At 36.2% G+C, this 24,160-nt stretch overlaps 1 protein-coding gene across 2 annotated transcripts in view; it reads right to left on the bottom strand.

Annotated features, from left to right (window-relative positions):
- The window catches only part of PLXDC2 (plexin domain containing 2), a 262,841-nt gene that overhangs the window by 59,452 nt on the left and 179,229 nt on the right, over positions 1-24,160 (bottom strand). For both annotated transcript variants that reach the window (XM_032101667.1, XM_032101658.1), the window contains exons 5-7: positions 19,412-19,534; positions 16,459-16,577; positions 7,297-7,396 (exon numbers count right to left, since the gene is read on the bottom strand). In XM_032101667.1, the coding sequence (XP_031957558.1) occupies positions 7,297-7,396; positions 16,459-16,577; positions 19,412-19,534 (342 nt within the window). The remainder of the gene's footprint in view (positions 1-7,296; positions 7,397-16,458; positions 16,578-19,411; positions 19,535-24,160) is intronic.

Below are 24,160 nucleotides of genomic sequence, written 5' to 3' on the forward strand. Positions count from 1 at the left end.
AAAAAAAAAAAAAAAAAAAAAAAAAAAAAAAAAAAAAAAAAAAAAAAAAAAAAAAAAAAAAAAGAGAAAAAAAAAAAGCAGGGAAAAACCCCCAAGTGAATACATAATTTCAAATGTTGGGTGTCAACATTTTTTTTGAACTGCACCTCATCAGTACTGGTACAGACTAGTATGCCATAATCCTGTTAATGCTGAACCTTTCCTAACAGGCTCCTTACAGGACTTACAAGAAATAAGGAGCTTCTGGCTTTCCAAAGACTCAGTAAGAATCAGTGACTCAGGACACAGGCACTTTTACCTCACCCAGTGCATGAAATTTCTGAAAAACACTACTTTTAAGAGAATTAAGTGTGTTATTAAAAAAAAAAAAAAATTATAATCATGCATATTTCAGCATGACTGTTGATCCCATTAAATCCCACTGCCTGACAGACTCAAATTTGATCTTTTTCTTCAGAAAGATGACTGTGTCAGCCACAGGTGGTGAGTTTGCATATGAGGCATCTATCTAACGTAAGAAACTGAAGCACAGAGAGGTATTTGCATAGCCACCTTCTAACATCTTTGTATATACTTACAGACAGGTGCTTGGAAATGTGAGCATTCCAATTTACCTGCCTGACCAGGCTAGAAAAACATGCAGGGCTAGATTCTTTTGAAAGTACAACTTAAACATGTCATGCTTAGATCCTCGAAAGGCACTTTTCTCTCCTTATTTTGAATTCTGAGCAAAACAAAACTGGTTAAAAAAGCTAAACTCAACAGGATAAACAGAAAAATGAATACTCTTCCCTCATGCTTTCCCCCTAACCTCTTCATGCACTCCAGGAGAGACATTGCCTTTCACTCAGGTGAAGTTTTTCTTCTTTATCTTATGCTGCCTATTTAGCTCTTTCACAAAAAAGTACTAGTGCAGAATCCCAAAGAGCTTATGAGCCCATGTATACCTTAGTATACAACTCAACATGACAAGAACTAGTGAAATAATTCGATGCACTAAACAGATAAATATTTAAGCATCATGTGCAGGTATTTTGCTATAAAGAAATGTGACATCAGACCTGGCAGAGAAGGGAGGAAAGGAAAAGGACTTTTGTATGCTTTTGAAGTACCATTCCTGGTTCTGAATTTCAGAAAATATGTGTATATTCTTCTAGTCATGAAAATATTTTACATTTCTGTAAGTCTGAGTTTCTCAAACACACTTTTAAATGGTATAACTTTTAATATATTTTTCAATACCAGACCATATTTTTTTATGCTTGGTTTAATTTACAGCATGGTTCAAATTGTTCTTTGGTTTGTCTTCATGGCATGTACTTGTGCTATCTTTGAACACAAGGCCAAAGGTACAGTCCCAGCAGAAAACCCTGAACACCAGCTATTTGAGGTAAGAATGCTCCTCATTGACCAAGAGAGATAACATGGGGGTCAGAAGGCCATTTGAAAGAATCCTTTCAAGGGATTAAGCAATGGATTGGTAAATTATAGATGTGCAAGATTCTGCTGTGACAAAATATTTCTATGTAGTTTTATCACAGTAGAATTAAACTAAATAATGGAATATAAATATTCTATGAAACAGAACTGCAACAGTTGACTAAAAGTACTCGATAGGGAGAGTGCTCTGGAGAGGGAGCAGTGCCAGGAGAGCACCAATGACTTCTTAACTTGTCTGAAGGGTCAGTATCTCATAACAAACCATTCTAAATATGTGTCTGACAGATGCATAATCTCTCTGTATCTTTTCCATTACATAATCACTTTTCCTCATACACTATTCCTCAGCTAAAATGTGCAATACAGTGAAATGTGAAAATACTGGAGAAGTCATTCTGAGTTTTTAAATTATATGTCACACAAAAAAAGACCTTTGTCAGTGAAAGAGTTCTAGGGAATCGGGATTAGCCATATACCCAGAAATATCTGCTAAACAAAGCCATATGTATTCACACAGCTGTACATTCACTTTTTAGTCTTGCTGATAGAGAAAACACAAATGCTAAGAGGGTCCATTTGATTATGCAGAAGACAATTTGAAGTAAACAATTTGTTTTGCAAGCTGCAAGCAATTTGTGGAAAATATAAGGCATAGAGAAGGGTGGGGCACAGTTGCTGTGTTATACAGCCACGGACTTTGCTTGACAGGGACCTTATTTAACATCACCAGGTGAATAAAACCTGAAAGCCTGGTATGTCTGATTGCTGTCACCACAAAAGGTAAAGTAATTAGAATGTCAAAGCATCTGTTCTTTAACAGCTTTTTATTTCTAAACTTAGCAATATTAACTAATTAATTCTTGAGGCACTGACACTGGGACCAAGCACCAATGCCTGTAATCCAAACACCTCCACAATTGCTGTTGGTCACTGAATATTACACACATCTAAATCTAGATAAAAATTCAGATTCCCTGATTGTATTTATTTTATAATTCTCTTAAAAAATACTAAAAAAATCCTTTTAAACCTGGGAGCTGCACCTCAAAGATGTATAATCTGTGAACAAGCAAACCAGTGAAGTATGCTCTGAAAATAACTTTATGAACAATGTACTAAGAGCTGTTCTGCCCCAATGCTTTGTGCCTACCACACAAGATTTACTTTGAAACTCTCCACGTCCTTCCAGATTTGCCTCCATACCTGATGCCAGCTAAGGAGCTCCTAGTGCAGGACCTAGGTGTGAAAAACTTGCTTTATTCCCTAATCCCACCATGCACCAAACTGCCTTACTCTGAGATCTGTCTGTGGCTGGTTATGACAATATTTTAAACTTTGATCAACTTGTACCAGTCCTGGAAGTAGTGTCATGCTACCAAAGATCAACAGCATGCTCCTGAATCAGACATCTAGTGCAAGGAACCCAGCTGCCTGGATAAACCCTTTTGGACCAGCAGACAAACATACAGGGCTGGAACAGCTGGCTCTGTGGGATTAGTTACACTAGTGGAAAGAAGAATAAATACTATGATTTTAGAGTGATAACTTTGAGGCCCATTTTGCACAGAGGTAAATGATAACACTGCCAGTAAGGCAGCAGGAAATCAGACTTTGTGATTTCCCAAGTGGTGCTGCACCTTTATATAAATAGATATCAGAGCACAAATGGCCAGTGGTCTTTTACCCTTCAGGAAGGTAATCCTAAGGTTCTTTCAGGGGCTTCACTGCTGTAAACAAAGTGGTGTGACATCTTGAGCAAACATTTACAACATGCAGAGTTGTCACTTAATTATATGCTTGAGTTACACTACATATTGAGTGACACTAATTGCACTGAAACTGGAATATTACTAATACATAGCTCAGCTACAATTTCAGTTTTGTACACAGTGTTGTTGAATAATTTCAGTGTGATTAAATGTTGAGTTGCCAAGGCATGGATTCCCTAAAAGAGCTGAATCTAACACAGTAGAGGCCAAGATCATAGAGAAGTATGTCTCATTGTGGAGACAAACCTACTACCCATTATCTCTTAGTGCAAGACTGGTGTAGGTCCCCCGAATCTGGCACACCCTCATTTTACCAGTGTCTTTCACGGTTTTGTGGGAAATAAACACAATATGGGAAAGCTCTCTGTTGGGTTTTTTCTTGCTAAAATAAAAAAGTGGTTTGCAGGAAATGCTTTTTCATTTCTTCTTCTTACACAACCAAAAACTAATTGAAAGATAATAGGGAAGAGTGCTGAAACAAAGGAGAGAAACACAGTAACTCTGAAGGAGAGAGAAAACAGAGGGCAAGAAAGATGCTCATGAAATTAAAGAGAGATCTTGAGAGTCCACAGAAGGGAGAGTAAAGGACACCACAGGCAAGTGAAAAGCCAAGAACAGAATAGCAGATGGCAGAGAAATAAACAAGAAACCAAAGAGAACTGGTAAGAGAAGGTGGGCAACGAACAAAGGTCCTGAAGTAGCGAAGGTGTTCAAAAAAGACTTGCTGAAGGAACATGTAAAGCTTCCAGCTTTGTCATTACCAGTCAAGTTTCTAGCTGGATGACATCCATGAAACATTCTTAGTGTGTTTGTTACAAAAGGAAAAATAGTTAGTGTGCAAGTGTTCAGCCTGTCTGAAGAAGAAGAAATCAGGGTGGTCACTCTAACTTACAAATCAGAAGCGGAGTTCCAGAGCCTGGCTCACTTAATTTGAATTACCTGAAAAGAGCTGAAACATTTCCTCTGAAATTAATCACTTAGTTTGTCATTTTGCTGTCACATAAATCTCAGAATTGTCAGGTTAACCCTGATGCCAAGCAGAAATTTACTTCCCTTAACACATTAGCATTCATTCCAAAACACCTCTAGAGTATATACAGGCATATCTATAGCTAGATATAAAATATAAAATAGAGGCTAATCTGCAGTAACATAAGTGGAAAATAATGCCATTGTCTGTATGCAAGAAGTAGTAGCAGATCAAGGAAATATATCAAAAAACAGGCAGAAAGCCACCTGGCAAAAATCTCCCATCTCCATGCTCAAACTCTTAGAAGATAAGGTGAAAAAGTGTATGCGCCTGTATTCTTTTAGGGGCAGATAAAAGGGGTATTACTGCAAAGTCTTTATATGAAGAAGTATATTAATAATAATAGGTATGAAATTCTCAGGTTCCTCCATTTAAAAAAGTTCAGAAAATCCTTCCTTTTAGCTCTTGGCTCTTCAAGAGAATACTTTTCATCACTAATTAAAATGCACTTTTGAAATGAAATGGCTGATCAAAAAGCATGTTTTGCTCTCCTCTGAATGAAATAGGTTTGCCTGGGTTTTGAACTCGCCTTTCAGAAGCATTAAAAAAGTTATTACCAGTGTTTTGGACAGTACCTCTGGAAAAAAATCTGATAAATAGCCTAAATCTTCTGAAATTACTTTAATAAACTAGGTCTGTTATATTGACATTTTAGAATATTGAGCATACAAAATGCACCAAAGATGTTCAGCCTTTTTAAAAATTGATGGGATATATTTGTTCAAATAGGCTTGTGTTGCACCTAGTGTCTCTTTCCTTTTCAAATGCACAATACATACACAAAAAGAACTGACAGAGCTCAAACATGAAGCAGTAGAGTTTGGGGTGGTTTTTTTTGTATTATTTGAGGGAGATGTTTTTGGTTTTTTTTTCTTTTTTAATAACTAGCCATGAAAATAAAGGGAGACTGGGTTCTTTTGATGGAAAAATCTTTGATAAAGTGGTAAGCTAGAACTAGTAGTTATACTTCTTTGCCTTCTTTTGGGACAAACAACAATATATATTCTTCCATTGTCTTAAGAAGATAACAAATAAAGTAAAACAAAAATTCTATCATATCGTTTTTTCAGTAATTGACTAGAGCCATAGTTGATTTAAGGCTTCCGAAAAACAAGAATTCAAGAACATGCATATCTTAAGAGCATCTGATACTGGCTTCCTATGGGCCAACATTATTTACCAGTTCTGTCAAGGTGCTATTATATTGCCTGTACACATCAATGTAAACCTATTTCATTGAGAGCACAATTCAGCTTCAGGAAAATCTACTGTGAAATGATGGTTCCCTTGATTATTATTAGCTTTGTGTAAGCTGCAATCTAGCAAAAATAATCATGATTTACCACCATCCACAGAACCAGTAGTTAGGGGGAAAAGCAATGCATTGTAAACAGCAGTACATTAATAATGCTCTCAAAACTGCTTTAGCAGTGGCACGTTTTATAGTCCTTACCCACATTATAGTCTCACTTCTGTTAGCAGGAAGTGTCATGTGACAAAAAAATTATAGATATGCTAAAACCAGAAGACTAGTCAGTAACTCTTCATTCATCAAAACCAACATTATTTAGTGGTAGTAAAACAAGGGACTTGTCTGAAATATTGCTACAGAAAGAAACATTCAAATTACAATAAAGATTCACATATACCGTATATTTTCCATACAAAATATGTAAATCTAATACAAGTCCTTTAGTCTTGTTTGATTAAGGAGGCCTGATGTCAAAAGGTCTGCATCCTGTTGCATGTCTTGGACAGAATTTCTCTGTGACTATTCTCATAAACCATTTGCCTAAGTGAATTGACCTAATTTCCACCCGAATCCATCTTTGGAGCTCTTACAAGCTGAAGTTTCAGAACTATTCAGATGATTTGCTTTCAAATACCACTCAAATTACTGAAATTTGTTGCCTAATTTCATTTGTTCTTAAACACTCAAAACCAATCCATGCACCCATAGGCACATCACAACTACCTATCATACTTCAGAAACAAATTTCTTGTCTCTCAAGTGAAATCTCAGCATGCTAATGTCCTTCACGCTACTCTGAGCTCACAACAAGTAACAAATGGTACTGATATTTTCCATATTCCCCGTGACAGGACATGTAAGACATAGGATTGATGCTCCCTGATGTTAAAGACTGTTTCGTATGTTTATATGTGATGAGGAGATAGGATGAGAGGCTAATGGCACTTGCTTTTTCAGTGTCAACCCCATCTGCAGTCTGTGTTAAAGCTGGGCTGCATCAAGTCAGCCCTTGTAAGCACCACAGGTCTGCCAGAGCTCACTTTAGGAGTACATGCCTGGACTCAGTCCTAGGAGGTTGGTTCAAGCACAGCTCCTTCCATCTACCCCCTGCTATCAGGGCTTCACTGAAAACTGAACTTAGTAAATTTTCTCCAAATACATAAGTAAACCCAGTAGACTTGGAAAGGGAACATATTCTCTAATGGCTAAACAACCTCAAAGGGTTCTGCACACAGTACATTAAAGCATTGAGAAAATCACACTTGATTTCCTACTATTTATTTTCAGTGAAGCCATACAAAGGATAACTAAAGCCAGACAAAACTAAATGTCACCTGCAATACTGCTGCCATGACCATGTGAGCTCAAGATGTTATTTAATAACTACATCTCCTTTCCTCTCACTAAAATGTGTATATGAATCTGAAGTACAGAATAAAGTAGCAAAAGCTTCCAGCCTGGATATTTTTGGATACAGATGGTTTTTCTGAACAGATTGCTTCTTCTTTACTATGGATATGAAAGCATGTTCCAGATACAGAATCTTATGGAAAACCAAATTGTGCCAGCTGAGAGTTTAATTTGATGTTATTTGACTGGCCATTTAATTTTATTTACTTAATTTATCAGCTCAAAAGCAACAATGACAGGAAAAGCCATATTGGGAATTATCAAGTGAATAACACTTGAATTAACAAGCTAAAATTAGCTTAGTGATTTGTTGTGCAATTAATCATCCTCAATGAAATCAGCTTACACTAATTTCTCAGCCTCTAAACCATTAGCACCACTACAATTTTACATACTGGGAATTTGCTGGATCCTGTGCACAACCACAAATGCATCTGAAAGTCCCACTTTCACTGGGTGGTTGGTTGAACTTATCTGTGTCACAGCAACAGGAATCTGGAAGACAAAACAGGAAGATATTAATGAAATATTGAAACAGGAAAAAGACTAAAAATAAAAGCATTGCCAAAATGAACACTTAACCAGTGTAAATTAAAAGTCCTAAGTAAATATTTTATACAACATACCACAATAGGACCAAGAATTTTTCGAAGATAGAAGACATTACTGATGTTAATCTGTATTTTACCTCAGTTTGCTTTGCATTGTTTTCATATGAACGCTTAGAGGTAGAACAATTGACAATTAAAAAGCAGAAAATTGTAGTAATTTCAGTAATTTATACCCATCAGCTGAAGAAAAAGCGGGATGATGTGCTAGTAACACTCATGGAGGAGGATATACCTCCTGTCTACTGTTGAACACAAAACCTGTGAAAGGTCAGCTTGGGATGAACATTTTAAAACTTATGACTCAGTTAACTTGCACAGAAAACTGGATGAATTTTTATCTGTAAAGAGCTCTGACATTAATAATATTAATATTTAATATGTCCTGGAATAGCAGGAAAACTATTAATGTTGTGGTAAACATGGATAATTCCAGATGCTCAATTGCCAATATCTAGAGGAAAAAAAAAAAAGCTAGATATTCACAGACCAGTCCAGCTTTACATCACAGAGCTATTGACATGGGGCAACATGGCTGCATGAAAAGAAATGTCAGGTTTGATTCCATTCTTGGGACAAGATTGTAGCTTTGGTTGATATTTGTATAGATATAATAAGACTGAAATTTTTTAAGAGGTTTAATTTAGTGATGTATCATTTCTGCAATATTAATATAATTAACTAGACTGACTGATCACCAACAGCAGCCACCACTAAAGGAGGAGCTCAGACTGACAGTGTGTCTTCCCAGCATTCAAAAGTTCTATCCAAGACTGAGAAGGAAACATAAATTTACTGCCTAGCAGTTCTCCATATGGTACTAGCAGAGTAAAAATAATGAAATGCCTGGATCAATTAGCAAGGTTAGACATTGCAAAAAAATGCAGATATAATGCAGACAAAAAAGCGCAAGGTAGAGTTTGGGGACTGTGGTTTAGAAAGCAGCAGTTCTCTAGGGAATCTCAATATTGTAGTGGACGAACAACTCTAGCAGTCAGAAGGGACATCTCAGCAGGAAAACTCAATTGATATGATATTTGGTTACACAAACAGTGAAATATAGCCTAGATGCAGGGCGACCATTTTACTTGCACCTGAAAATTAGATCATTGCTGATACGTTACACAGATTTTGAGAAGATATGTTTCTTAAAAATGCTGAAAAATTAGGAGGAGGAAGAATAAAAGTGTCATAAAAATATTTTGTAAACTTCTCCACTTCTCAAATGCCACTACCAAAATTGTTAAAAGTGTTCTATGCATTCGACTTTCTCAATGGAAAGCTGGTTAGATTACCACAAACAAGTACTACAACAGGGAGAAACTACTCAAGGGCTAAAGAGTCTTTTATTCTAGCACAGAAAGATATAACCAGAAGTTGGAAACTTCAGGCAGCTACCTTTGGAGTAGAACAAGGCACAGGTTTCTATGAGCAATTATGACTTTCTGCCAGTTGCTGCTTTCAGATCACAGTTGGATACCTTATTTTTCAAAGCTGCCCTTCAGTTAACCAGAAATTTCTAGGCTGAAGACAGATGTAAGTGGATCAAGTGTTAGACTCTCGAGATACAAGGTGTTAGTTTAGTTAACCCAATAGCTTGCTCTATCTTCACCTGTGTAAAACTACCAATATTATAGTGTTGACCAGTATTTTTCACATAGCAGAAAAATGCTGAAGTAAAAAGCTGGTTACACATCCAGTGGCTGAGGATTCAATTCTGTCTACATGTCAATTAATGGCATGACTACTGGAATTTAAGCATGAGTAGTTCTCCTCATTCCCTAAATACATTTTAGCTAAGCTTTTTCCCAATTACACTGGTAACTGTTTAATAAAAGCTAAATTAAAAAATACTAACAGAAAATGTAAGTTCTGGTGAATTAAAATTGTCGTCAAATTTCCATTCCTTCTATTTAATTTAGTGACTGTTTTTTTAGGGGTTCTTGCATACATGATCTGGTGTGGTACAAAAAAGGCTTGTGGCACATTGTCAAGCTGACACAAAAAAGAGAACTGGCTTGGAAATACTGCTAGCAATACATCAGCTTAAATTTGGCTTGTATCAACTGAGCTCTGATGCAGTTATTGGAGAATGTGACAGAAGGCAGCCAAAAGCCATATTTTCAAATTCTTCAAAATAAAAGTCTCACTAAGTTCAGAAAAAAGTCTATAAATTTTCTGCAGCATGAAAGCTTAAACAAAATAAGATAATTATTCATAGTCTCAGAATACTGGAAAGAAAAGCTTACATTGGCTATCAAAGAAACTGTCTTAAAAGATTTTGAGGAGAGTACTCTAGACAAGCTAATGAAAGTTAAGTTAGAAAAAGCACTGATGAGGAGGATGCAATGGCTTTCTCTTCAAAGTTAGAGAGGAAACAGCAGACGAAGGACACTGTATTTGGAATTGGCATTAGTAGGTGTGACAAAATAGACTGGCAAAATTGTCATCTTAAGGCATAAATTGTGTCTGATGCATGAAATGGATAATACTCATTTTTATTGTGTGAATGTAAATCAGAAGTTGCACTCAGCTTTTCTTGAACAAGACTCCTTTCTTTGTAGTCTAGTGCCTTATCACGTTTGTTGTGAATTTTTGAATTATTGAACAAATTGCATCTTTCCCTCAAAAATTATGAAAACAACAAACTAATTTATCTTTTTGTTCTGTTTTGTTTGTTTTTGTTTTGTTTCTGGGAAGGAGTGATGGGTTCTTGTAGTACTAATGCCACAAGTGGTTTTTTTTTTTATAAATTCATTTTCATTACAACCTGGTTCAGACTTTGAAAGTTAATAAAATTATGAATGACTCAGTGATATGAGGTACTAAACCAGGATGCAGTAGCCAAGCTGAACAGAAAATACAAAGGAAAACTTCAGGAGAAAGTAGAAAAATTTGAAGCAGAATTAACAATGGATTTTGCCAAAATCCCTGCAGGTGTCCACACTTCTGTGCTGGGCATTTTAATGAGAGTAAGGAACCTGAAGAATCTTTTCTAAAACAAATAAGAAAGTAGTAGGGTCCAGTCTAACAGAAGAAGGAGTCAAAAATTTGGATATATCTTTTAGAAACAGGGCTTAGAAGCAAGAGCTTGTGTAAGCTCAAAAAGAAAATTAAATTAGTATAGCCAGCTCTGAAGGGTAGCCTGAATGAAACAATCATACAGTCAGAAATGCAGTCAAAGTAGAAAGCAATCCACTACCCAGGAACACTCTCATTCTCCTGAAAAACTAGTGTCATTATACCTGTATTTACAAAAACATACATTAATTTTTAAGGTGTGGAAAAAGAAATTGGTAATGTGTGTACTGAGCACCATATTACAGGTGAAATCTTTTGCATGAGATGTCAAGATAAAATGAGCTTTTACCATATGCTGGCTGATTAGGAAACATTCCCTTTTGACAGAAGGCTTGTAGTAAATATTAAAATAATTTTTAGAAAATTACAGCAAAACATAGGTAGCAAGCAAATAGCTGCTGTTCTGGATTTCTCACCTGAATGGCAAGATATGTCATAGCAGGCTGACATGTTAAATAGTTGAGCAGAGAGCTAGGAACATGCAATTGCTAATGGTTATCAAGGGTTTTACTGCATTACCTTCTGAGAATGGCTTCTAGCTAGATTAATTCTAAACCATCTGTTAGCTCTACCACAGACAATGTGATCTTTTGTGTTGCACAAGTCACCAGTTTATGAATAAACTTCCCACACTAGCACTGAGGCCATTAATGTCTATATTTTGGATTATATACTACAACATTTGGGAGAAGGGTATCTAGAATTTATGCTGAATCCTATGCATCATTGGGATCTGTAATATAGACGGTATTTTTCATCAGACTTCTCAAATTTTATTCTTTTCAACTGTGAAGTCATATCAGAATGTTATTCTTCAAAAAAGAATAAAATCACGGCCTCTAACCTTCTTCTGAAGGAGGTGGTAAGCAGGATGCATTTACTGCCCCACTTCAAAACTGAGTCAAAGATAAGAGCCAGAGTATGTTGCAAAATAATAATTAGTAACACAATAATACTGTTTAGATAGGGTTTTCATTGCCAGTTTCCTAAGTAGTAATTAATTAGTCCACAGGCCTAATTGCATGAAGATTAATCAAGAGTTTTAAATTGCATAAACTAACCACCTCAAAAAACAAAGATCATTTCCATCTTAATATTTTCAATAACAATAAAAGAGGCAAAGAAATGCCAAACATGTATAATGCAGGCAGAATACCCGCTCAGATTATGGAATTTTTGTTTGCTTGGGGTTCTTTCGGTTTGATTTTTTTTTGTGGTTTTTTTTTTTGTTTTTCTTTTTTGGCTGTTGTTTGTTTGGGGTTTTTTGTTTGTTTATTTTTGGTTTTTTTTTTGGGGGGTGGGTTTTTATTTTTTATTTTGTTTTTGGTTTTCAGGAAACAATAGCAAGGTTTGAATTCTTGCTGCTGAAAACAGAGTATTTGCCGTCATGCCTAGCAAGAGCATCAATTTTATTTAACTGCTGGCATTTAATAATTTTCATTCAATTCTGTCTCCTTTTTAGAATAGAAATTCATTCTACTACAAGCCCCTTTTAGAATTATTCTCCAAATCCACATATTGGGCAATTTTGAGCAAATACGTTAACTTTAATAATGGTTTCTGGATGACTACATAAATAGAGAGCCATAACTGTTTAAATGAACAAAGAAAGCCTTTGCCAATGAAATTAAGAAAAATATCCTAAACAATTAACAAGGCCTAGGGTACCTTTGCCTAATTTGTTCTGTATTAATCATGGATGAAAAGGGAAACCAAATATTACACAAAGGGACATTAGCTCTAAGCATTAATGGGAAAAGACTATGTAGAATAGTTATTTTCTTTAATAACAAGTGAAACGCTTGAGAATTGAACTTCAGTGACATTTAGAACATAATAAATTCACTACTAATACATAAAAAATATGCCTTTGCCAAAATTCTTCTATACTCCTATGTTCTGCTGGCTAGTTTGCACTGTAATGCATTTTGTATGCAGTAGAGGTGCACCTGATGCCTTTAAAGGCCTCCTAGACACAGACACCAGACAGGAGTAAGGGAATAAGGCAGGTATTTATTTGAAAGGCCTTCAAAGGTACCCCCTAGGGAGCCAGGGGCTACTGCCAAGATGGACCCCAAGATGGACGACAGGTCATGAGTTCTTCACACTTTAATAGGCTTGGTTCATTTGCATATCAGGGTTAATTGTCCAATTAAAGCTTCAGTTTAATGATGTAATTTCCCCTCCACTTGCCCCCCTTAGAGGCTCTTTGGTTTATACTTTTTGGGCTTAGGACGGTCTGGGTGTCCTCGGAAAGCAGGCCCGGAGAGGCTTTGTTATGTCTACCTAGCAGGAGAGAGCAGAAATTAACAGGCTACAAGAAACTTCAGAGTTATACACCAAGCAGTACAGAATTTGAAAAATATAAAAGCTAAAACCTAAGGCACCACACCAGTAAAATCATCATGCCAGCTGATGTTTCTTTACATATCGACCATTTGCCAGAATACTAAGAGTTGGTATAAGCAAAGTAATATTTAAAATGGATGCACTGTAAGCAAAGTAAATTGCTAAAGAAATAAATATTTTACTTGTTATAGGACCTTGTTATATTTCAAATTGTTTTTACATTTTGAAAATTTGACTGTACAGCTCCTTCTCCTAACAATTAACTCTTCTGAAAGATATTCTGATGTTGCCATATTTCTCTTTTCTGATGGTTCAGCTCCTTTTCTATTTTTTTTTATTTTTTCAATTTTGGATAAAAATTGCAAATTTCATTTTACTTCCTATTGGGGAAAACAACAGAATGCAGAAAACTGGGCAGAGCAACTCCTTTGGTATTCAGCAAACCTCCACTGGGATCCTGTCTTGGTGGTCAATGCCAGGTTTATGAGGTAGCAAACCAGATGTGGGAGCAGGAAGGATGTGAAAAAGAGACTCTCAAATTGTTTGAATAAATAAGAAATAAAATTAAAATTTACCTTTACCTAAAGTGCATTAGACATAAAAGTCCCTAGTTGTATCTGCTTTAAATTTCTAATCACATTTATTTTACAGGTAGACTCTTCTAGATAAATGCCTGGTGTCACTAATACTGAGGCCCTGTGGGATGCTTTATGAAGCTACTGGCAACCTGTTTGCTGTATTTCTTACATGGTGCTTCAGCTTGGAGACTTTCAATGACAATACCATGAAGACCTCTCAGATTTGCCATACATCACTGTTATTTTTGATGAACTGTGATGGTAAAATAAAATGGCACCAAAAAGACAGTAGAAATCTTGTACAACTTTTAGTCACGCTAGTGAGCACTTACACAAGTAATCTTACTGGAGTTAATGGGGCACCTGACAACATGACTCAGCGCCAAGAGAAATGGCTTCAGAGGGAAGGACTTCCTCAGAAAGCAAAGGATTCAGCCCTGGAAAGTAAATAAATTCCTAGCCAGACTTATAAGCACTAGGACCAAGTTTAAAATGATAAGTGTCATGTTTTTCCTTTTCAGACAACTTGTGTCTGATCGGTGATTGGAAATTTTATTTATTTTTCCTCATTTAGGTGAAAGGCTGAGGTAGAGGTAATGGAGTAAAGGCTGCAAATAAGGAGTGTAGTTGTTGGGAAATCTCAGCCCCAAAATCCACTCCTCAAGTAATTCTGATGGAATATTCTAGTTATAACTTTCCAAAATATTTAGAAACATCTTTTGTCAAAAGATTTACAGATCATTAGTACATTACTATTACCACTTTAAAAAGTCTCTTTCCTTAGTTATGTGCAATAGCGCTAATGTTTGGTAATTCCATTCAGTACAGGAATAACTCATGAAAGGGGATGAGTTCAAAGATTCAGCAGTAGCAAAAAAGCACATTATTCCATTTGCAAATTACAGTTTTCTGTCTCAAGATTAATGAAGAGAACATTAATAACTCCTACCCACAAAAGCAATGTGGTTTTGGAGGAAGCTTCCAGTAGTGTAATGAGAGCAAGCAGCCTGTGCACTGTAGCTCAGAAATTGTCTATCCATGGATTAGATGTCATACTTGCCTGCAATTCTAGGAACGACTTGTGGTAAAGGAGCGGCCCATTTACTCCTGTCTTCCTACATGAATAATGTTTTCCACTACCTGACACTCTGCATCATCATTTGCTTTTGTGAAAAATGTACACAAGATACTTTCAATTTAGAGCAGCAACTTCCATCACCCTTATTAGATCCATTTTGCACAGGGCTGGACAGTAACAGGAGAGCAGTGCATCTCATAACCAGGAATAGAAGTCTCCTGAAAATGTCACCATTTTAATGTCAGAATACATACACAATTCTTGAGAAATGTATCTTAAAACTAGTGTCCCTCTGCACCTCTCTAGGTCTTGAAGGCAGGAAATTTTCTGCAGTCTTTAGAAGCTTTTGCTTTTCTTTAAAAAGGTTTCAAGAACAGGAGATAACCAAAGCTTTTAGTGCTCACTCCTTTGATCAAGTATAATGGAGCTCCATTGTACTAAGCAGAGTAAAGCTTACATGAAATCAGATTCAAAATGCAAATAAACTGCATTTTCATAGATGAAGACTGTAGCCTGTACCTAACATTCAGAAAAAAACCCTAAGCAGGCCTTGCATCAGAGTGTCTTTCATAAGACAAAGAAAGTCATGTATGTGGGCATACCAGAAGTTTCTTGTTTCTACAATACTCATCCAGTAAGAACGTCTTGCAGAAGTACTTTTTCCAAGCTACAAAGGCATCTGTCTTAAGTGAAGGTATGACTGCTGCTAGTAGAAAAACTCAGATCCTTGTCTAGCTTTCTAGTGAAGGGCAGAGGAATGTTATTATTTCTGCTTCATTAAAGGTGCAAAACACAGACATGAAAAATGTGCCTGAAGGCTCACAAGTGTTTTATAGCAGAGAGAGAAGAGAAAAGAGATTTCTCCAAGTCTGGACAATTGGTTGTATCTCTGATTACAGTTTCTTACCATAAAGAGGATAGCTGAGACCTGCATCTTGAAGAGAAAGTCACAGTTTGCATGCCAAACAGATTAAAATAACAAAACAAAACAAAACAGAACAAAAAACCCAAACCAAACAACAACAACAAAAAACCAAACAAAAAAGAAGAAATTATTTTGTCCCTAGAGATTTTTCTACTTTCTGATTCTGATTTGCATGAATCACAGAATCATAGAGTACCAGAAAGGGGACCTCAAGGATCACCTGCTCCAACCTTTCTTGGCAAAAGCACTGAAATTCAACTAGGCTATAGCTTCCAGAGCTTGAGCAACTCTAGAAAAAAAAAAAAAATCAGTCAAAGCAACAACTGGAATTCTGAAATACTTGCAGAATGCACAAGAGCCCATTCAAGACAACATATAGGTGCTATGAAGGCAAACCAAATGGCCTCAATCTAAGCACTTTTATCACCAAACAGATGGGAAACCTCAGAGCTAGCAATACAAACCAGTTATTTCTTGTTTCAAATACATGAACTTTGAAATATGTGAGTGCCAAAAAATGACAGCTGCAGGAAAAAGGTGACCTTTTAACAATAGCCATTGATTCTAGACTATTTTGAAATAGGTCAAAATTGGATAAACTAATTGAAAAAATTAGATCCTATCTTTCAAAACCCAAGGGAAGTTTACTAAAAAACCAGGAGTTTACTATATACTTAACACTCACAACCACCCAAAAAAAGTTCAGCTGAAATCCAGAATTAGCACATTTGTGTCATGTTGATGGTTTTAAAATCCATTGTATGAACATCACTTTTACAATAGAATATAATTTTCATCAAAATAGTGATCTTTTAAGCAGTATAATGAAATGATCTTATATAATTGATTTTTCAAATCCCCTCCAAAAATGTAGGGAAATTCCTGACATGTATAAAGTAATTTGTCCACTTAAATGACAATTCTCAGACCCAACTTACTTCTTTGTAGCCGAAAATGATACGCCCATCATTGAGAAGGGTGGCCTGAAAAGTGAAACTCCCCAGGTTGTAATTATCCTGCAGATGTACATGGTCCCACTGGACAACTAGCGCTGTGCCTGTGAACCCCAGAGCGGGGGTAAAGAGGCAAAAGGAAGAAAAAAATGTGAGAAATATATTAACTGACTGTAGGAAAAGTACTTAACTGCAGTTACTTGAAACAAGAATAGTGATTTGTCTCTTTTTAGCAACTTTCAGTTCCGCGCCTTGAAATGCCAAAGATATTACAAACACAAGTTGCAATTGAAATCCTCTTCAATGTAGACACCACAGTGCCACGCAAGCACCTCAACTACTGCTAAAGCAAGAGTGGTCAAGTAACTTGTTTGAAATTGCACAAGAAATCAACAACCACTAAAGGTAGGATCACCAGTTGGGGTGTGCTGCCATTACCACTTCTATGCAGTGGTTTTCTTTACACGATATACATAAATCCTGATGACTTTGAAATGTGAAGTGCTAATAGCATTCCCTGCTCACTAAAAGTTATTATTTCAAGAATTAAGATTCTTCCATTAACTATGCATTAATTAAATAGCTTTATTTTTTTTTTTTTTAATGAATGGTGCAAGCCCTTGCTGATGTTCTGCAAATTGAAAAATATTAGGTGTTGGCAATAAATAAATGTAGTTTAAATCAAACTCACTAAGAATTCATAGATGGGGTAAATAATGAGTCTGGTATGCAGAGATTTAGTTGAAAGAGCCTTGTTAATATTCATGGCAGTTCACTGGCTGAATATCTACTTACCACACTAAAAATATTCCTCAAGCAACTTGCACACCCTGTGAGCATGTTTTACAGATGTTGAGACACTTATCACTGAAACTGTGGTTACTGAGAATAACATTTTCATCTTTATATGCCTTCCTCAAAACCTTCGCTTTTTTTGCAGTAATAGGAGTTATGTGCTTTGATTCACACTCTAATTCCCTTTCTTCCTAGAATGTTCATGATACAGTACATATTCAGCTCAATATATTTTTGGTAGATCCTTGAAAAATCCTTTGTTACAGATCTGTGCTGTCACTGTCATGAACACATCTTGACAGTGGTTGTCATGAAACTATGAGCATGCAAATTTTGGGTCCACAGTGCACCAAGTCCAACACATTGTCCCTTTTGTCTTTCCATATATTTGATACTCATTAATTGTGCACACAGTGCACAAATAGTGCATTTTTTCCTTTGTGAACACATTCATTAACGACTTTCTGAATATTTATTTGATTGTATTAAATTTTAAGTGTAAATTAGCTTCTAAAATTATTAGAGCAAGATTAGCCAGAATTTCTTCTAGTTAGTCACTGATTACTTCAGATCTATGTGCACCTCAGAACCCCAAGCTAAAATGGAAATCAGCTGCCACCCAAACTGTCGTCTCATCCCAGAGGCTTTTATGTAGATTCGTGTGTACCTAAGCTCCTTGCAGTGAACTCCATCAGTAAGACTTTGATGGATCCCCACACTCTGTGCTTGCCCACTACAGATGCTGCTTTATGGCAGAGCACTTACTCATGGGGACAAAGCATGGATGAGTAAGAAATAAGGTGCTGAAGATACAATCTGCTCAGTTCCTTTTTACTTGTGTTAAGATAGAAAATTCTTTGTCCTAAAGCCCATGGAGCTCAAAAGATGATGTATTACACATGAAAAGGTCTCAAAAATCTCAAAGTACTGTTCAACCTTGTCATGAAAGCCATGTCATACAGCCTGATACACCTGGTGTGAAGGTTGCAAGTCAGGACTATAATGAGAATTAGCAACATCTTCTCCAGAATCCTCAGATTCTTCAAATAAAGATGAAAAATCTCTGCCCATAATGTTAAATAATTTAAAAAGAGAAAATTATATCTTTTTCTGTTTCAAAATTCTTCATGCAAGGAGTAGGATTTTCTCATGTAAGTATTTTACTGGATTTTTAACAAACAAGTGTTGCAATGACTAGATTGTAAGGAAAGGTTATGACTAGGTATAAAAGCTATAATACATTTTGATAACTGACCTAAAGAATAAAAAATAATATTGGAAATATGAAATGTTTTTGAACATGCTGGAAATTTTTTCTTAAATTCACTATAAATAAACATACATAAAATGGCACAGGTGTACCCAAGATGATTTAGGAGTCATGGATCTCATGATATTAAGTCATGATACTAAACTTTCTAAGTTTTAACTGCCAGTATAGTTGATCACTAAAGGCCTGAGGTAAGACACCAGATGCCTTTTAACCACACAGGCTATGTTTCTAAAATATTGATTATAACTGACTTCAACAGAAAAATATCCACACATTCAAGGGCTTTGAAACTTCTCACAGAGTTTCAAGTACAACACTGCAGCTTGCCTTTTCCTCTTTCAATCTTTTTTACAAGGAACTGTTGAGAACTCTTGGTGTAGATGAGTGTATTGGATTCCAATTCTGGGACTCCATGAACACTTAGTCATTGACAGGTTTATTAACCTTATCCCTGCCCTGCTTCTATGTATTCTTGCTATTGCACTCCACAAATGCTGTTTTCATTTTAGGTAGTGGGCAGATGGTATTCACTATATATATTTTGAAGTAACAGAATTTACCCTGTTATGTAGGACAGATTTTTCCTTTTAAAACTGATAAAATGCACTACTAGCTTGACTTTATGTACTTCAACATCCAGAAGACATCTGCTCGATAAAGAAAAGGCATTCATCACTCTTTACTGTGTTCAAAATTAATAATTACTTATAGATGTCGTCATATGCTTTATACAGCCTCTAAAATAAGAAAAAAAAAAAGAACAAAAAATTTTTAAAAAATCCTCACTGTTTCCTTCAAAAATAGTTATTTAGGAAAATAAGAAGAGCCAAGGGATACAGACACATTTATTTATCAAGGACTGCTACATACCATTATCAAAGTATCTGACTGTTGAATTTCTTGACACACTGGGGTCAAAATTTGCCATTAAGGGTGCAATATATTGAGTAGCTGTTAGCATTCGATGCACAACTTCTCCAGTATATATGAAACCTACAATAAAAAAAAAATGAGACCATTTCAGTAAATTCTGAAAAGATTTAATAGAATGGCAGGTTGAGTTAGGCATTGCCAGATCATTAAAGGGTCATCTGAGAGAAATTAATCCCACCACAAATTTTACAGTGAATTATATAAGAGCTAAAATTTCAGAAAAACGTCTGTGATGGCTGCCAAAAAACCAAGATCCAAAATGAATAATGGAACAAATAGTTCAAGAAGGTTTTGTATAGAAATAAAAACAGTGAAAACTCAAGGAAGAATAACTCCAGTTAAGGGCAAAATGCAAGTCTGTGGCACTATGAAAATAAGCCATTTACCACCAGGCATATTCCACAGTGCTTTCTTCCATCCTTTCCAAAAATCTGCAGTTTGTTTTGCTCATGCTCTTTGTGACCTCTTTAAAAGTTAGTCTAACCCTTTTTCATATTTCTAGAGACACAGAGTAAGAGACTATTTCAGACAGGAGGTGACAACCTTTAAAGAAAAAAAAGTCAGATGAAGAGTGGAACAGATAAGACTTTTTCAAGATTATAAGGCAAGTGACACTTCTACTACATTCTCTGCTGTGTCAGGTCTCACTAGTCTGCCCTATTCATCCCTGAATCGACAGTAGTCCTCAGAACAACAGTAGGCTTCTTTCATCTGAAGTGCTCATCCAAAACCTCTTACTGTTTGGAATTGGAGTCCTTCCTTTGGAAGAAGACCAATCATCTATGGTGAATACAGTAATCCTGCAGTTTTCTTCAAAGCAAAAATCAGTGTATTTTAATGGCAAGAACCTTCTTCTATTTTAAACAATAAATGGTCTACAAATAAACCTGTGTTGTTTAGGTTTGCCAACTTCAACTGGCTAATGGAACTAATTACTTTAAGTGCCCCAGACCAAAGCTTGACTTAAAAACTCCCATTGCCCTAGAATGAGTCTTTTTGTTACCCCTTGCCTTTAAGTTAATTTGAGCTACAGTCAGATCTTTAAAACTGAGGTTTGCATATTACCTCTCCTCCTAAAGTGTTTACCAGATGGTACCTGATGATGTTTTTGCTTTTTCTACTTCTATTGATTCAGTGACGTATATTCCAACAGCAAACATCTCAACAACCAGAATAATATTAGAGTTGAAAATTTTCTAACATGAAAAATGTTATTAGAAAGACATATCAAAGAAATATAATTCTTTACTGGCAAATTATAGCATTATTTTAAGCACTATTTATGCTGGTTTATGTTTCTTTTTCCATCTTCAATCATATTGAGAGTCTCCCTCTGCAACACCTTTCATTGCCAAGCCCAAGAGATCCTTTCTTCTTACATTTAGTATCATGGCAATACAACAGTGATGAAGGAGCCTATAAATCTAACTCTAAAACATGATTGTGAAGTTCCAAAACCAAATAAGAACCTGATCAAAACTGCTGTTAATGTATAGCATTAAAAACTATTAGTGTGCAACCTCACTTTCTTAACAATATCTCCATCCTAACCACTGTGAGATGAGAGGGTTCATTAACAGATTTCTTTGATATTATATAGGAAACCTCTGAGTGCATGAAAAAATAAGTTTCTGGAGTGCTTTAGGCATCCTTCTACTCCTGTACTCTTCTGAAATATGTAGTTAAATGCTTGACAACAGCTCATGGAACTAGTTCTAGAAGTCATAAGATGCTATAAACAAACAGATAAACAAAGTGATTCTCTGGAGTAATTCTCCTGCATGACTGCTTATAGTTCTGTGAAGTCAACTCATGTGGTGGTGATAGGAGACCTAAGAAAAAGTCAAGTGTGGGGAAAATAAAACAAGATTCACTTGCAAAGATTTGGCATCTGCCAAAGGGGTGACCTAGGAACTGAGCTGTTTTTTCTTCATTTAAAACATATCTATGTATTCAAAAGATACAGTATGTTAATATCTGGGCACTCCCCAAGTACTAAATTAATTCTTAGGATTAAACAAAAACTTTTTTTTTTTCTGTAGGGGGCAGAGCGGAAGATTGGGAGGCAGATTCCTCCAATTGAATATCTAAAGACCACTTCTCTCTTTTGGTAATTGATAGGGAGAGAGAAACACCAGTTTAAAAAGAGAATCTGCCCACACATATTTACAAGTCATTTACAAATGTAAGTTTTCAGAATACACAAGTCTGGCTAGTTTTATTCTATTACTTATTTTGGGATAGCCAACTACCTTGTTAAAGTATAGTCCCTGAAAGGCATTTTTACTATTTCCTGCTTATTACTGTTTGCTGCTAATGTCATTCCCTTGATAAATAATCCCTTATGCTTATTTAGACATTTTTAATATGTATGAGTTCACAGAAGTGTATTTCATATTATGTGTTGCTTATTATCCCTGTGGACATGTCCACACATCTTTTAACACAGTTGTGGGTAGGTCTATACCTTTGAAACCATTCCTCAAAAATATTTTGAAGATAATACAAACAAAACCTTTGAATCTATATTCATATATTATAATTAGCCTTAACAGTTCACTACTTATTCATCCCTTGCACAATGATCCTACATTTACACAGTTTCCCTTTCATGCTTTTGTCCCATTTACAGTATAAATGTCACCCTTGTAACTAATAATGAGGCAGATACAATAGGAAAAGAAAGGACTTAATTGTGCTGAAACACATAACTAAGTAAATCAGCCCAAGTAATTAGTAACCACAAAGCGTATTTCGAAGTGTTTGCCGGATGCAGCTCTACTATAAACAAAAATGGAAAGCAGGAGGTGGATGATAGCTGGGAAGCAGGCAGGCCTTGCATGAAGATCATTCTAATGAGAACTCCAGTCATGCATTGGAACAACTTGAAAAGAAACACAAAGTCATTTCAAATCATCCCAGAGATTCAAAAGATGAAGCCACCGTTGACCATGGACATTTTATCATTGCAACTATGACTTAAAAAGAGCAGCAAATGTAAAATTAACTTATTCTGGAATGGAATTCTGCAGAAAATTGGCTTATGTTATCTGTGACCTAATTTTCTGACAATGCTAAATGCTCATGGTTGATTCATTTAGTCAAGGAAGAATTTTTCAGACCTGCAATTTCCTGAACCACTTAATCTCTCCTTTGTGGGAGGCATTGGTAGAGCTCTTTTCCAAAACTCTCCACAGGCTATACCTAGAAGAATAATATGCTCCTAAATACTGGAATGAAGACAAATGGGGAAAAGTGCTCAGCATTTTGTAAGTTTAATATGTACATATAAATTTAACTAAGGCTGAACTAATACTAAAACCACTTGTAAATCAAGAAGAGTATACTTCTAGTTCTCAGTGTACAAATTTACACTCACACAAATGAAAAAAAAAATATAACCACTTAAGCATGAAAGTACAGTCCCACTTGATGTAGGACCCTGACTTGATTTAAAAACGCATTTTATGTCTGAATTTACCCATTCCAAAATATGCTTCTTATCTGTTGCACGCTAACATATTAAGTTTACAAAGAAAATTTAATGTACAAGGTTACAACACTCTGCACATGAGATTTCTGTGACTTCCTTTTTTATATTCCTAACTGTGCACAAACTCAGTATCACTTGGAAAGTTTTTTGACAGTTTGCCAACAGAATAACAAAATATAGTTTCAAGGCAGCACAGGCAATGAGTCCTTTGAAATTGCTATTGTGTGTCTAAAGAGAGGGTAGGATATGGGATATGTAGACAACAACAACAACAACAAAAAGAAAGATCTAGGTTGATAACCATCTTATAAGATAGCTGATAACTAACTTGTAAGATAAATCCTTGTCTCTCTCTGTGGTGGCTTGACTTTTGCCATCTGCCCCATGTCCACCCAGCTGCTCTCTCAGAGCCCTTCCTCAACAGGATAAGGGGACTAAATAAATTGAAAAAATGTGTGTGTCCAGACATAAACAGAGAAAACACTTGCCAGTTGCTGTCATGGGCAAGAAAGAATTGACTTGGGGAAAGTTAATTTAATTCACTGCCAGATAAAATAGGTTTGCATAGAGGGAAAGAAAGATTAAAACACCTTCCCTCCACCCCTCCCTTTACCCCAGGCTTAGTTAGTTAGTGTCACTCCTTTATTCCCAACTTCTCTACCTCCTCTTCCCCACTGAGCAGTGGATGGGGAATGTGACTTGTGGTCAGTTCATAACACTTCATCTGTGTCACTCCTTTCTCCTCTCATTTTTTTCCTATTCCACTGCAGATCTTTCCCATGGGCTGCAGTCCTTTAGGATAAACCTGCCCCAGTGAGAATCCTCCACAGGCCGTGGTTCCTCCAGGACATTTCCACCTCTCCAGTGCGGGGTCCTCCAGAGGCTGCAATGTGGGTATCTGCTTCAGTGTGGCTCTTCCACAGCCTGCGAAGAAATACCTGCTCCAGCCTGGTCTCCTCCACAGATGCTTTGGTGCCTGGACAACCTCGTCCCTCTTTTCTCTCCTTGGCATTCACAGTGTTTTTTCTCATGCTTTTTGCCTCACTCCTGACATTGAGGTGCAACATTTTTCACCCTTTCTTAAATAAGTTCGCCTAGAGGTGCCACCAGGGTGATTCACGGGCTCAGCTGTCCCCTGCAGTGGACCTGTCCCCTGCAGTGGACCTGTCTCTGTCCAGCCCCTCACCTGCTTC

The sequence above is a fragment of the Corvus moneduloides genome, chromosome 1, assembly GCF_009650955.1.
Source record: "Corvus moneduloides isolate bCorMon1 chromosome 1, bCorMon1.pri, whole genome shotgun sequence".
In the NCBI taxonomy this organism is placed as follows: Eukaryota; Metazoa; Chordata; class Aves; order Passeriformes; family Corvidae; genus Corvus; species Corvus moneduloides.